Consider the following 16,548-nt stretch of genomic DNA (forward strand, 5'->3'; position numbering starts at 1 on the left):
AGAGAAACGCTGCTGAGCCCATGCAATGATTTCCATGACAGAGTCCTGCTGTTTTTTAATGAAACACTGCTTGAATGACCAAAAACTGTCGGACTCCAATACTGGTTTTCAGTCTTTCACAGATATTTATCTTTACTTCTGAGAACTTCTGCTTCTCTAAGCTGCTCTTTTTATAGTCAGTCATATTACTGAACTGTTGCCAGTTCACTTAATTGCTTGCAAAAAATTTTCCCCGTGGTGTTTCTTTTTAGTACCACTTACTTTTCCAGCCGTTTTTGCCCTGTTCCAGATTTTTTACGACTTGTTACTGTTATCAAATTCAAAATGATCTAATATTTTTAATGAAATAGTAAAATGTCTCGCGCTAAAAAAAAACAGATATATTTTCTCTGTTCTGTTATAAATAAAATATGAGTGTATGAGATTTTTTACACAGACTCATGAGGACACTGAGACAATCCTTTCTACAACAGATGAGCCCACTACTTGCTTTATGCTATTATGCGCTAAGTCTAAAATATCTCTCCTTAGCTTTAATGAAAAGTCAAACAATGACATTTTTCACACCTTAGTTAGCCGTTTAATAGCCAGCGTTCGTCTGTGATACTCTGACTAAACCATTTTCAAGACAAACTTACCTCCATGCTACCAACTCAAAGTCACTTTATATTTTCTGGGTAAAATTCCTTGGCATAGCGCTAGGGTTTCTATCAACAGAGCTGTGTCATTGGTTGCTAAGCAACCGTGATCTCGCGAGAGGCATGGATCTCGAGGGTTTACGAGGGAACGGAGCTTCCCTTAGTTTGTACACGCTTTTCTTTTCTGTCTTTATTAATCAGTTTTGATACATACCGTTTTTATGTCTCAGTGACCACAGATGTAGTGACCAATGGAGTCACGTGAGTTGTCATTCTTTTCTAAGTTTGCACCATGTCACAACCAGACACGGAGAAGCTGTATTCAGCTTTTATGCTCCATATATCTGGAACAAACTCCCAGAAAGCCTCAGATCAGCTGAAACACTCAGTTTATTTAAATCCAGGTTGAAGACTCGCTTATTCTCAGCTGCATTTAAATAAAGCACCAAATCCGCACTTAAGCTTAAATTTCAAAACTTACATTTTAACTACTGATTGTATTTACTGTTCTGATTTTATCTGTTTTGATTTTATATACTGTTTTGTTTGTTTGTTTGTTTGTTTGTTAGCTTGTTTTAATCAATTTTAAATCATTGTTTTTGTTTCTAATATATCTGTAAAGCACTTTGAATCACCTTGTTGTTGAATTGTGCTATACAAATAAACTTGCCTTGCCTTGCCTTACCATGGAGGAAAGTGAGCAAATGTTAGAGAGAATTTAAGAAGATGAAGTCTGACCGCATTCAGCACTTTTACATGCTGTTACATGCTCTCCTACGGAACAGGATTAGGGCCAGTGGGAAGAAAAAAAAAAGTGGGGACGTTCTTTATTTGTCCCCCCAGAATTCTGAGCACACGTTGCTCAGCAGGACCGGTTTGCAGTAGAGGCTGATAGCTCAGTCCCCGACCGATCCAGAAAGTTACAACCCTCCCTATTTATCACGGCTTGGGACCAGCATTAGAATACACTGGCTTGTGGTGCCCCTATGGCTGGGCTTTCTAGATGCACAGTTAAAATGCTTACCTGTTATAATAATAATAATGGATTGGATTTATATAGCGCTTTTCAAGGCACCCAAAGCGCTTTACAATGCCACTATTCATTCACTCTCACATTCACACACTGGTGGAGGCAGCTACAGTTGCAGCCACAGCTGCCCTGGGGCAGACTGACAGAAGCGAGGCTGCCATATCGCGCCATCGGCCCTCTGGCCAACACCAAAGTAGGTGTTCTCAAAGTAGGGGGGGACTGAGAGTCTTAAGAAACTGGGGTTTGTTCCGAAACAATCTGTGCGGATTTTAAACCAAATTAGAGGTTCTTATGAAATGCCAAACTCCTCTGTGCAGGCACCAATATGTGATAACCATGCCTTTTTGCCTCTTTGGGATAATAAATCTATGTTTGGAAGGAGAAGGGCTTAACCAAATTCAAAGATCTTAATATAGATGGAAAATTTGCATCATTTAATCAGCTTAAGCAAAAGTTCAATTTACCACATTCACATTTTTACCGTTACCTACAAATCAGGCATTTTATGCAATCCAATATGAAGAATTACCAAGATGGTCCAAATGAACATAACCTTTTTAATCTGCTCCTGAGCCCTATTACTCCAAACATCTGATTTCTACAATTGTATATTTGTTTGATGACAGCATTGAAGTGCAGACTACGAGGATAAGAGACGCTTGGAGGGAGGAATTGGGTATAGAAATATCAGAATCAGTGTGGGACAAATGTTTATCAAAAATTCATTCCTGCTCTGTTAACAGCAGACATCAATTAATACAATTTAAAATTGTCCATCGGCTACGTTACTCCAGGGTTTGGCTACACAAAATTTATTCTTCAACTTCCCCCATATGTGACAGATGTAAAATATCAGAGAGCACATTGGCTCACGCTTCCTGGCATTGCCCCTCATTGACCAATTTCTGGTCCAAAATATTTGATTGGTACTCTAAAGCTTCTCCATCTCACCCAGTCCAGAAATTGCAGTTTTTGGCTGTGTACGTTTCAGAACTATCCCCGCGACTGTGCGGGTGCCAATTGATCTCAGAATGATGATTGCGAAAAGACTTATTTTAAAGGAATGGAAGTCCGCTGTTCCTCCCTCCTTCAGTGTCTGGCTCAATGACATGTTATCAGTCATTCAATTGGAAAACGTTCGATATCTACAAACACATGCAGCAAATGTTTTCTCAAAATCCTGGACTCTGTTTTGTAATCACCTTGAGAAAGCTCACATTATATAAACATGTACCATGGCACTGCAATTTCCCTGTTTATTACATATTCATGACATTTAATTCATTATGGATACTGGTAGTTTCGAATTATTATGTTTTTTTTTCTTTTTTGTCTTTCTCTACTGATTATTATTATTGTGCTATTTCTTGTCCTATTATCTCAGTGCTTGAGCTGTATTTGTTTGTTGATGGGTTTTTCTATGCTGGAAAAATTAAAATAAAATATTGGGGGGAAAAAGCTTACCTGTGCTGCTGGTTTTTTTTTGTTGGTATTGTTGTTGTTTGTTTGTTTGTTTTTACAAAGAAGAGAATATCAAGCTGTAGGGTTGCTGTTTCCTTAAGGATTGGGTTTCCATAACTGATCGGGTAGGGACAACATCCACTCAGACAGTGTTTTCTAAGCAAGCAGACCAAAATTTAAAAAGTAGCTCTAATTTTCAATAATAGCAAAAACACTCTTATCAGCTAAGAACAGAAAACTGAGTACAGTATACGTTGTCCGCATCCTCACCAACAATTTAGTTGGGAACAAGAAGATGGGAAAAATGCTGACTGATGAGTCTGGATTTCTGCCGTGACAGTGGGAAAGTCAGAATTTGATGTAGACAACATGAAATTATGAATCTATCCAGACTGTGGCTCAAACTGTTGCTGGTTGTGTAATTAAATAACACATCCTACCAACCATGTCCATCCTTTTAGGACCACTGTACACCACGGTTTTACTGGCTGCTTGCAGCAGGATGACGCACCATGGCACAAAGCTCAAATCAAATTGCTTTCTTGACTATGACAATGAGTTCACTGCACTCAGATGGCCTCCACAGTCACAAATCTGCAGAAACTGTGTAATGGCAGCTGTAATGCTGCCATGTCAAAGGCAGTTCTGAAGGCAAGGGGCTATAGTAGCACGCATAAGTGTAGTTACTCTAATGTTCCCTTTCAACTGTAATTGCTTTCCATTAATGTCACTGAAAACTGCCATGTTGCATGATCATCAGCGTAAAAGTAACGTATGCATTTTTAAGTAGTGTTTTACAAAGAAATCTGCAATTTTTAGCCAAAATGTCAAAAATATTAACCTCCTAGGACCTGGAGTCCACATATGTGGACATCACATTTTGGGTTGTCTAGACCAAAATACTAAATTTTGCTCTACTAGGGCCTGATATCCACGTACGAGGACATTATACTGCCACTGTTCTATTGAAATTTAAAACGAATATCCTCATACGTGGCTCTCATTTTTCATTTTCTTTCAAAAATCAGGTTAAAAAAAAAATCTGGTGATTCATTGTTTTTACATTCATCGGGTCCCAATCAGCCCAAATATGAAAGACAAATTAAAAATGCATGCCATGGAAGAGTTCGGGTCTTAGGAGTTTAAAGCAGATTTTCTCAAACTATGTCTGTTTATTTACAGAAATCGCAGCAGTTTCTGGAATTGCTTTCCTTTGATCATCACTCTAAGAATGAAGTTCATTTTGTTTGTAGTTTCATTTTCTTTTACATCAAATGCTGAGTACCATTTTACAAAAAAGGGGAAAAAAACAGCAACACAAAAGTCATGTTAGAAAATTTAAACATTTTAATAAATAAAAACTGATGTAATATACACCATTATGAATATACAACTACAACAAGCATACCAAGACATTTGAGATACAAAAAATTGACCGTTCAATTTAGATGCTTTAAAAGCTTCAATTTTTAGGAAGAGTGGGGAGGTGAGCAGTGATTACAATAGTCATACATTCCTGTTAGTGTTTGTGCCAACAAATATCAAAAAGCATCACGAGTACTGATTTCTCAGAGATGGGAAACATAAAAATGGATAAAATACACATTTGGACTAAAGATTTCCATGAAAAGACATTTTGAGGTACTGAGTTGTCTACTCCTGTAATTAACAATGAACACAGTTATGTTTGTGTTGTTTTCCAGATGCACTGTAACTCAAAGCATTCTTTTATGTCACAGGAAGACTGAACAATTAAGAGACAATGAGCACGGTTCTGTTTAAAAGAAATAAAACATTGTATTGCATTTTGTGATGAGAAAGAAAGAAAGTTTTCAAAAGGTTTCATGTGATATTTGAACTAAGTACACAATGAACTAAAGGAGTATGTGAGTAGGTTGAAAAAGCATCTTTAGGAAACACTTTTTAGATGCTTTTTCTGGTCTTCAAACATAGCGATGCTACAGGCTGCTCCTGTCATGGGGATTTTTGGGGTAACTTGAATTATACCCCATCGGTTTAACCTACCACCTAGCATTAAAGAGCACCTGCTGGGAGTTAGCATGATTCTTTGATCTTAAACAATGCCTCTCCAGGGATTTTAAATGATGTTGATGACTATTGAAAGTCACGGTGACCTTATTTGTTTACTCAGCACCAAACACAATGTGTGGATACAATTTGCAACCACAAATACAGAAAACTTTAAACTCTAAAGTCTCCACACACAAAAAAAAAGTTTAAAAAAATCATCATGATGTGTTTTTGAGTGAATTACCTATTAAATTTCCTTGCTTTCAAATTTGCCACTCCAAATGTTACTCCAATTGAATCTGTGTATTCCCTGAAACAACAGCAGTCAAAGAAAACCTCCTGGAACATATAAGAGAACCAGGACAGACGACTGGCCAGACAACAACCTACATTGCAGTACAGTACAGGATTGTGTAGCTACATTTTGTCTGAAGCAAGGAAATACCTAACTTAAAAAAAAAGCACCACAGATGTTTTTAAATAGCACCAGTTGTCAGAATGTATATGACGTGTTTCTTGTCCTTTTCTTTTTGGCAATGTACAGCAGTGAACTGAATGTCTGGAGTAACTTTTAGCAGCTGCTGCAATGCTCGACCTCCACTTGAGTGCGAAATCCAGGAGAATGTTCAGTAAGTTGCACATGCTTCAGTTTCCAACAAAAATCAAACATTTGGAGCCCCCCTTACATCAGTTCCAAAACAGCAGCACAAAGCACTGCTTCAGTTACACATATACTGAAATATACACATATACACTGTCAAATATTATCAGTCTGCACAGTTTGTGAATTCCATAAATATAACCTACAATTACATTTCTGTGCTCTAATGTGTGAAGATTGCAAGAGAGCACCATACCGATTCTTTCATGCCAAAGTAGATTCAAAAATGTTTAACTGCAGTAGCCAAAAGGGTCTAAAAAAAGATCTAATGATGTTAACCTAACATAGAGCAATACTCCTTTCCATAATGAACACATAAGCAGTGTGGGGGTGTGGAAGGTGCAAAAAGAATTCAACAGGTACATTTGCAAATGTACATTACTATAAAAACTAGCTCGCTGCAACCTTCTCTGAGATTCTCTGTGTAATAGACAATGAGATATACAGTACAGTGTGGTGCACCATTCTCTTTTGTTTTGTATACAATTAAACATACATAATTCTCTACTTTGTGTACAATTCTGCAGCGCTACAATATAAAGCAGTAGATGGATATAAAAATAATAGAATAGAATATAGACTTGTACATTCTTGATAACAAGTACTGTCCCCAAATATAGATAGTCGTGTGTTATATATATATATGTGTGTGTATATATATATATATATATATATATATATATATATAATCTGTCTCTATATTATTTTATTATTAAACTAATTTCTAGGATTTAGAACATTTCCATCACTCACGTATGTTATGGACACTGTTACATCATGTTATAATGTGTCACTAAGCATACCCTACTACAGTTCGCACCCAGTCAATATAGTCGATGTGCATTGTAGTTTCTTCTACACGCACACGCACACACAATGATGTATGTGCATATATATATATATATATATATATATATATATATGTATATATATATATATATATATATATATATATATATACATATATAGTGTTGAGAGGGCGTGAGACAACGGATGTTAATTTCAGTTATTATTTACATGGTAGTAACAAACTTTTTTCTTAAACTGTGATCTGTTTTCTGCACTTTAGTTTTTAATGTAGTTTCAAACATTACTCCAGGCTGAAGTAATACGTCTGCATATGTATTACTTGCAGCTGTCTGCTGCTGGCTTTTAAGTAGCTTTTGTTTGCATGTCTATTGTTACTGTACATCCTTTCTTCAATCAAAGGATGCCTGTTTTCAACAACATACTCAAAAGTGTTTAACAAATATGACTATGTTAGTTATTTATGGGCTTGTAGTTCCCATAATGTTTAAAAAGACTTTGCAGAGACGTGAGCTGTTTTTTCAGGGTAGTGATGTATGATGGATTTCATCACTGTAACAGTTTGCAGTTCACAGCTATGATGTTAAAGCAATATCAAAGCAACCTCTGTGATAATGACTGACAATGACTGATGCCAGTGTTTACATATAAACTGCAAATTTGAGTTTATAAAAAATAATGACAATGAGGAAAAAGATGAGTCTGGGTGCATTTAGCAACTAAATGTATTTTGTAAGTAAACAAACATTTTTCCTTTAACATGTGCAGCATGTATTAGCACCAGGTATTCGTTCTCATTTAGCACATGGGGTAAAATCCTCTTTAGCATTTAAAAATGTGAACATCTTCAACAATATGATGACTGGTCACTGAAAGAGGTGCTCCTCAGTTCAGGGACTGAGTGATACAGTACTAAGATTTTCCTCAAAAAGTGTCTTTGAAAGCGTGATTTAAAAAAATGTGAAATTTCTCCTTCAGTACCATCAACTGCAAATCATCATATTTGGCTCAAAATGTAGAGCAGTATAGCGAGCTGAGTAATACACACAAAGACACACTAATCAAGCATGGGTTTTGTGTGTGTGTGTGTGTGTGTGTGTGTGTCCAAAGTACAGTTTGTGATCTACACGGAGGGAAAAAAAATGATGTAAATAATAAAAAAAATAAAATACATGGAATATCTCTAAAATAAGACAAATTAATATTTTGAATTTATTTTGTTAATCAAATTTCATCTCATTTTTGAGAGATGTTACTACCACATTCAGTGCAAAAATACACTACCAATCTTTTTTACATTACAAAATGTAATAGCACATTTAGTAATGTCTTTTTTCATTGCCAAACTATGAGTATTTTTCTCTTTATTATCTCTATATTTATTTCTGCATATATGTATTCTGGATGCAACAGTCAGGCAACTTTTACACCTTAAAATAACTGCTTCAGACTCTCATAACTGTCCTGGGAAAGTCGCGTAATGCTTTATAACACACTACCACCAATGGGTCTTCACCTAGCTAGAGGACAAAACTACCTTTGTATTCTCAATATGGAAACAATGGCAGCAGCAATGTGAAAGAACATGACATTTATAGAAGGGAAAAGAGAGAGAGTAAGAGACTGAAAAATAATAAATGCTGGAAAGTCTGAAAGGTTGCCAGGCAGATACTTAGCTTGCCTTCTTGTAAGTAAGTAATAAGTAAGTAATAAGTAAGTAATATTGGCTAATCGCTGATGTCTAGAGTTTTTACAATTACTTTGTAATAATTGTAGATTTATCTATGTTAGCAAAGCTGCGAACTAGCTAGTGTGTTTAGTAAAGGCAGAGGGTTAACTGTTAACATCTAGTTAACTATGATAACATTGGCTCTGACATTGTGGTTGCAGGTTTTAATCTTCCAGCTTGTCATGGAGAAACGATGTATTACAACTGTAGGGATGGCCATGTGCAAAAATACAGATGGAAGTCTTTTTTTTAATATATACCTCCACAGAGCTAACATGACTTACATGTAGGTAATATGGCCTAACATACACTTAAAGACATACTGAGGTAGTACATCTACCTGTCCTAATTAGCAGGACATCTAGAAACAATTCTGAAGTCTTAAATCCTCTCGACTACTCAAACCCACAGCACATGTTTTTGCCTGCTGCACTCTCTGAGTTGCATTATTCACCAAAGTAAGTAAACAGCTTTTTACAGTTAGTTTGATTTTGATTGTTCAGCTAAAGATTTTAATTGTAGCTTCTATCTTAAAAGCAAGACCACTGTTGCAAATCCCAGTTTTTGTCAGCATCACTCAATCGTTTATAGACTATATCTTCCAATACACACTATTTACATGGACAAGTTAAGAGGCTAACAGTAATTTTTTGTCAAGATAGATGACCTTTCCCTTGGCCATTTTAAGATTTCTCAGCTATCCTCACTCAACTAAGTCTAATTAAAACCTTTGGTGATCAAATGATGCAAAGTCACACAGTTGTACAACTACACTTGCTAAGCTAAAGAGCTGTTCTTGTGACTTTATCTACATGTATTTGAACAGGCAGCCTGTTTCACCTGTCACAGGGCAAGAGGCTGGCTACACCAATGACAGGTTGCTAATCTGTCACAGGTCTAACACAGACAGAGAGAACCCATGGAGACACCATGCAACCAACCTCTGCACAGAAAGGCCCCAGGGTGGATTCGAACACAAGACTCGATTCTTTGAGGTGACACTGCTAACTGCTGCACCACTATGCCATTCCCTACTGATACCAGATACATTCAAATAAGTCTGGAAAGAGTGTTATTCAAGACAAAAACCAAAAATGCACTCAACACAAATGCGTGTTCTACATGCAATCAGTGGATGAAAAGTGTCTGAGACCACAGCGATGTCAGAGATGTGAGTCTGTATTAAACCTGCCCCATGCTGAATAAGTAGCTGTCATTGTTCCAACACAAGTTCTGGATGGAAATCTGGTTGACTGGTAGGCGATGAGATGCAAAGTCAGTGAAACATGAGCTCGATATTCATCAAGTTCTCAGGCCACTATAGAAGTGATACAGAGGACTGAGTAGACCCTACTGTGTGTGCTTTGGGAGACTTGACTCTCAAACTGAAAAATATACACTGTCTATAGCTATCTACTTAAAGTGTATTTCCATATGGACATAAATTGGGAAAATATATCAATTGCTCTCATTCATGCATGCATATCGACAAATATTACTAAAATATGCAATTTCTGGTTTTACATTTTACAATATATAGACTGATTAATTTCAATATAGAAACCTCTGCATACATTAGCTCACTTAAAAATCTTTTCAGATGTGAAATAAATACAACATAGAACAATATGTTGACTATTTAGTTAATTAGCAAAGTGAGCTTTCAGATATATGTATTTTAGAAATAATTCATTAAGAGATTTAAGTATACTGGTACAACATGTCAGTATAGTATGTACATTACAAGATATCAATCACATTAACTCAGTTTTTGTTTTAAAGGTGCTTTTTTAAAAATTACCCTCTGCAGAATCGAATTAAATATTTGACTCCTAGGGGACAGTATGCTGAAATGTTTATGGATGTATGCTGCTGATCTTTTAAACCCTGATATTTCGTTTTAGTCTTATCTGCAGTTCTTCAAGAGGTTTTCCTTCTGGAGGTCTCTGTCACTAATACTAATAACAATAAAGGGCTATTCTATTCTATTCTATTCTGAATGTATTTTTAAGCAGTTGCCTGCTTAAATACAGGTTACAAATTGGTATTGCCCAGTACAGTCCATCCCTAGTTTAACTTCAGCAAATATCTTAAACACTGTAGATAAGCATTTTATAAATAAAGTCAAAGTAGCTGTTTATTCACATTCTCCTAATAGCATTAGTTAACTAATTAATGATCATTAATTAATAATGCTTAACTTAAAAAGCATTTAAACTAGAGCCCGACTGATATAGGATTTTTAAGGTAGTTATTGATATTTGTTTAAAAGTGTTTTAAAATTTCAATAAATCAGCCGACTGTTTTCTTTTTTCAGACATATGAAATGTAAACAGATTTTCCAAACATGAGTCCTTACTGAGATAATATGACAGATTAAAAATAATCTGTTATACAGTCACAATAAGTCACAGATTACAGATTTACACTCTGTCTGACTTTGCTCGGATCAGCTGGTTGTTAACTTATTATTTGTGACATTTCAAAGTTGTGAAGCAAACAGGAAAGTTGCAGTCTGTTGGATAAACTAAGTGCCTTTAAATCCTTGATATAAACTCTTTAAAGGAAGTTGCAAGACTATTCTAAAATCTATTCCATTATTTTAAAAGCCAATTTTAGTCAATCACAAATTTATTTTACTCCTAATTCATTTGTTTCTTCTTAGAACTGTAAATATAATTGTAATAATCTATATCAAATTTTGAGGATATTATAGCTATTTTTTATGCATTCATCTTGGGTCTTCATCCACTGTGCTTCATGCAATCAGTTTCAGTCTTCTCTGTTTTAGCCTACAAACTGCCACAGCACCATATTTCCTCCCCTCACCGAGAGAGCCTACAGCAACACACACACACCAAGGTCTGCTGAAATGAAATAAACTGTGGTGTATTTAACAGGCACAAAGCAAATTAAACCTTTGAATTGTTGTCAAAATACAGCTTTTCAAATCTTGCGACGCCTCAGACAGGGGGTTCATGGAAGAAGACTTCCCTGCTCTCCTTTCAACAGGATTCTGAAACCAATCACCACTCACACCAAAAGCCTGCTCACATTTTGGAAATGGAAGTGGTATTTGCAATCATTTATGGATGCACCACTCATGGTCTCCCCAGCGTCTCACGAGCTGGGGAGTGCCATCGCTACTACATCACCTCTGAGGAGCCATTTAGCCTTAAGTTGGTGCCTTAAGGGGCATCCAGAAGTGATGCAAGACATGAAGTGGGCGGGACCCACGTTAAACAATTTTATTGACTGAAGGCATGCTTAACTCATTAGAAGGTTACCTAAGTCTGGAATGACCGGTGGCAACTTACTACCGGCGGCAAAAAGAATATGTGACATACAGTTGAGTCCCTGTGTGTGGGCCCCCTTTATAAAGAATATAAAAAACAACATTCATGATTTCCACTTTTGTTGACCTGCGTCCCTAAACGCAGCACAGAATTTACAGATTGGAGTGGGTCTTGTTAACAAAATGTTACCAGTAATTTCGTTCCGGTTGTTAAGTGATGACGTGACGAATCCTACTTCCGGGCCTAAAGTAGTCTGCGTTTAATATGGCTTTTGAGTTGTTAACATGTTTAGTGTCTTGTATTTTCTTCTATTTAATTTCAAAAAGCTCCTAAAACAGTCAGTGATCACTGTTGACCTCCCTCGGGCCGCTAATCATTTATTTAAGCTCAGTTTTTAAAACCTTAGGATGTAACTACAGCCCAGCCCATGCAGCAGTATATGAATGACTAACCTCGTATTGTGGATGGATTATCTCAGTTGTTCTCCTGGCTGAAGTTTGGTCCTTTTACAGCATCCTGCCATGCGATTACATTTGTTCCTGACCACCGAGAACACTCACGTTAACTTTTATCGAGTGGAAAAAAGTTAGCTTGTTTATATTATGCTAACATAGCTGTGTCGCTAGCGGTCACGTAGCACATCATTATATACCAGCTAGCCAAACTTCAGTAACCCTACAAACGTCACTGCTGTTTAGTTTTCTGTCTTCATTTATGTTGGAAGTGATAACAGTACTGTAGGTTTTAATTTGTTTCCAAAACCCCGCAGTCAGGACATGCTATATTGTATTTAGATAGAAGCTAGCGAGCTAACTTCCTGCTAACTTCTAACTCCATTAATTGTCATAAATTCCGTTTTCATGGATGCCTGGATGTTAAACTCAATTGTTACACCTGGTAGAGCATAACGCTGATCATTTTATTAAAGATGAAAGACTTTAGACAGTTTTTCAACTCTCAGTAATGCCATAGTGATCGTTTGATATATGGACCTGCAGGGGAGTTTAGGCCCAGACACGGCTAGTGATGTCAGACTTAACAACCGGATAGGAGGTGTGAAGCCAAGTTATTCTGACTAAAACTCTTATTATTGGGTTTTGGAAGTGGAAAATGTGGTTAAAGTTGTATGAATTAACATAGTTATTTCCACAATAAGTGCATTATCTGGAGCTTCTCTACTTTTTTCTTTTTTGTATAACGTCTGTCAAGTCAGGACTCTTCTGTTATATGTTTTCTTTTCTTTTAGCTTGTTTATTCATGTATTACAAACGCACTCAGAAGATTTCGTTACAGCAGCCGTTTTATTAGATAGATATAAATGAAAAAAAGAATCACATCTATTCCAGAATTGCTCCTGCATTACAGAAGGCCCATCTAAAATTGCTCTTTATGAAAGCATTTATTGTGGAAATATCTTATACAAGCAAGTAAATGTAGTCACTGAAAAAATGTCTGATTTTAGAAGACTGCTGGGATTAGCAGCTCAAAATCACAAGAAATAAAGAAATAAATAGATTAAGATGCACATCACCACTGTCTTATTAATCAACCTCCATTGTTCTCATATTGCAACATGTCACCATGACACCTACAAGTGAATACACCTTCTATTGATAAAAATCCACACACGACAAAAGCTTGATTGGGTTTTTTTGTTGTTGTTTTAACGTACACACCCCTCATTTGCGGATTCCATAATGTAACAAAAAGCAGCATGTGTACTGTGTAATATAGCTGAGTTTCTGATGTTATGGCACTTTTGTTACTCATCCAATCATTAAAAAAATGAACCGTGTAGCTGCGTAGCATCCAGCACATCCATCACATGTCAAACACACTTCTCAATCTGTGGAATCAATATTTGAACCAATCTGTGAAAATACAGCAAAAACATTCGGCTCACTGTGTGTGACCTTCAGTGCCACACAGCGTTTTCTCGGAGCATAGATGGAGTCTCAACAAATGACAAGCACATAAATAGAAACTGGCCAAAAGAAGCAGATATAAAACACACAAATAAAAAACAAACATTAAATAAAGTTTGACACAAATGAAACAGGCAAAGATTAAGGCCAAATAAAGCCAGTGTTTTATGCCCTCCTAAATAAATATGAAGCAAAATTGTAAGTATACACACACACACACACGTGTATGTATATATATATTTATATATATGTATCTGAAATGGCACAAAATCCCTAAAATTGTTTATTTCTGTTCACTGAATTGTTTTTGGCATAAATTTCAGAAGTGGATTTGCAGCCCTCTAAGCTAACCAGAGTAGAAGAAGTGAAATGTAAAGGAAGAGACAGGACGTGGAAAAGATTTTGCTCCAGTGCAAACCGTTCTGAGATGTAAAAAGCTGGAATTAAAATTAAAATTAAAAATAATTGGAGCATCTGTATAACTTCATAAGAAACTAAATAGAAATCACAATATTTTTGTTATTAAAAAGCCAAATTTGAGGGTGCCAGATTTTTTGTAATATTATGTGGAATGAAGACAAGACCTGTTGGGTTCCCATCTGTCAGTGAAAAACTGCACAGAGTGAAGATTAGGCCGAGTACAGCAAAGCTAAAGGTAATGTTTCTGTTTCCTTTCACCACGAGCCCTTTTCCTGCTCATTCAGCACAGAGCAGAAAAAAGCTGATGAGTAAAGATGTGAATCTTTCTTGAACAGATAAACTGTGTTCAGTGTTTGCACATTTGGAAACAAATATAAAAACAGGTACATAAAAAAGCAACAATAATGAAAAGATGAGTGAAAAGGCTAGTTTGTTCTCCTGGCTGATCCAGGTGGTTGTGTGGTCTCGTGTCCTGTTCTCTGAGGTATACTTGGTAGGAAGTGAGAACACCCATATTTGTGAGGCGAGTTTCTCGGCAGATAAGAGATGCTGCTGGCGGAGAGAGGTTCTTATAGAAGGTGCTGTAAACGGAGACCCGCAGGATGGGGAGAGAGGATTGGCTCAGCACAAGAAACAGGACCCGAGGCTGGAGGGAATGTTAAAATTAAGAATATGAAGACTGGAGTAGGAAAATAGTCGTTACGAAAATCAGCAAAATGGTTGGCTGTATTTATTCTAGTTAATGATTTTGCACTGGAGTAAAATTTTGGACAAATGTGTCAGTTATCACTTAAATCTTTAGAGGTCTAAACATTTTTTTAAATGGAATACTACTTGATGTAAGAACAGAAGATTGCTGTGCCTTTGGGTCTCCAAAGCAGGACGTCAAATAATCCAAACTTTGGGGGAGGAAATGTCTCAAAACCACAATTCCAATCAAAGATGGCATTAATCAGATTTTTTTTAAACAAAAACATATGTGTGGCTTCTGATAATAATTCTCTTAATCTGCTTTTTTTGAAGAAATTGAGAGTTGTCAAGGTTAATTCATGAACACAGCAGAATGCTTACTAATGCAAACTAAACTGACCGAGGGGTGCAGCTGTAGAATAAACCAAATCTGAATGCTGAAATTTTGTGCCACTCCCCTTTGTAGGTAATAAACTGCGACAATTCTAGTGACAGTATTCTTTTTTCTTTCAGCTGAGACGTAGCTAGTGCAGTGTCATTTTGGAAAGGGGAGCTGTATTGAACAGCTGTGACTTTCAGAGGAGGGTGGCATGGTCTAGGTCTGTGTTGTCCATGCTAGCCAAAATAGCTTTCTGGTCCTCCCGAATTGGACGACGGTAAAGCAGAGCAGAAAAGCGAATATATGGGTCATGGAGAATGGGCCGTTTCTTCTTTTTGCGGAGGTAGAGAGCTTCTTCGGGCTGGAGTACCTGAGAGGTGTAGGCCTGCTGGGTCTGAGAGGTGGAGACACCTGGAGGCAAAGAGACGAACAGGCAGGTCATAGCCACCAGAACTCAAGGTGGAAATGCTGTTCCGACACTTTCCCTGAAATGATGCTTTGCTTCTGGGCAGGAGTAGATCAACTCCATGAAGTACCCACAAGTCCAGTTTATTTGTAATACAGTATGAATCTTGATCCAGCAGGCAGTCAGCTTATTTTATTAACTGGAAACAGTGATTTTTACTTTTACACTGACGACAAAATCCACTACACCTGCATCTGTTATACCTACCTAAAATATATCTCCATATACAACCTGTAAGTTCATGCACAACGTATGCCAGGCCATAAGTGCTGCTAAGTCAGGTCATATAACACGGTCAAAAGCCTGCCTTTTTTTATTACAGTGTAGGCATTTTATGCTATGCTGTTTGGACTTACACTATGCTAAGCTAAGGTGGCTCTGTCCCAGTACTCTTTTCCATATAATGTAAATTATGATATGTCAGTTGGCTTTTTGGTGCATATATTTTCATCTTCAACATTCAACTCTATTACTGTGCTGTACTCTGTTTTTGTTAAAATCTCTGGATTTTTAGGGAACTCGAGTGGTCAAGCAATAAGCTAGCATACTTCTCAACCACTTGAGTCCCACTTTTCATAAAAAGCAGATCTCGATTGCAACATCTGACGGAACAGGATGTAATTTGTTTTCAGTGATGCCTCACTGTTTGCTTTTGGGAGTGTTTGGACTCGGAAACACTCCCAACACCTTCATTTCTCAAAAGTCTAGAAGTTTAGTTTAAGAAAAAAAAAAATATTTAAGGACCTCATGTTGTCTAGGGTAATGTTTCATGATTTTTGGAGGGGGGGTGTTACACTTTCTCCTTTAAGGTGGTATTCTAACGCACTGCCCTGCACATTAAAATGATGCTGGAATGTGACAGGAAAGGCTCCCGACCAAATGCCAGCTGGTGACGAGCTTCAAAATGCCATGCTTGACAATCTTCTGAAAATGGCAGCAGGTCATTTCAAAGACATTTTCAAGATAAAACGGAACCTTGTTCCACTATAGAGACCTCAACAGTGGAGAAAATGAG

At 36.9% G+C, this 16,548-nt stretch overlaps 2 protein-coding genes across 8 annotated transcripts in view; both read right to left on the reverse strand.

The window, feature by feature from the left end:
• cfap58 (cilia and flagella associated protein 58) overlaps positions 1 to 6,993 on the reverse strand; it is a 29,298-nt gene extending 22,305 nt beyond the window's left edge. For both annotated transcript variants that reach the window (XM_085174215.1, XM_085174216.1), the window contains exon 1: positions 639 to 6,993. In XM_085174215.1, the coding sequence (XP_085030341.1) occupies positions 639 to 644 (6 nt within the window). In that variant the 5' untranslated portion in view covers positions 645 to 6,993. The remainder of the gene's footprint in view (positions 1 to 638) is intronic.
• Positions 6,994 to 7,109: 116 nt separating this feature from the next.
• The window catches only part of igsf9bb (immunoglobulin superfamily, member 9Bb), a 165,825-nt gene continuing 156,386 nt past the window's right edge, over positions 7,110 to 16,548 (reverse strand). For all 6 annotated transcript variants that reach the window (XM_085174206.1, XM_085174209.1, XM_085174207.1 and 3 more), the window contains one exon: positions 7,110 to 15,478. In XM_085174206.1, coding sequence (XP_085030332.1) covers positions 15,264 to 15,478 — 215 coding nt within the window. In that variant the 3' untranslated portion in view covers positions 7,110 to 15,263. The remainder of the gene's footprint in view (positions 15,479 to 16,548) is intronic.

The sequence above is a fragment of the Neolamprologus multifasciatus genome, chromosome 10 (assembly GCF_963576455.1).
Source record: "Neolamprologus multifasciatus chromosome 10, fNeoMul1.2, whole genome shotgun sequence".
Lineage (NCBI taxonomy): Eukaryota > Metazoa > Chordata > Actinopteri > Cichliformes > Cichlidae > Neolamprologus > Neolamprologus multifasciatus.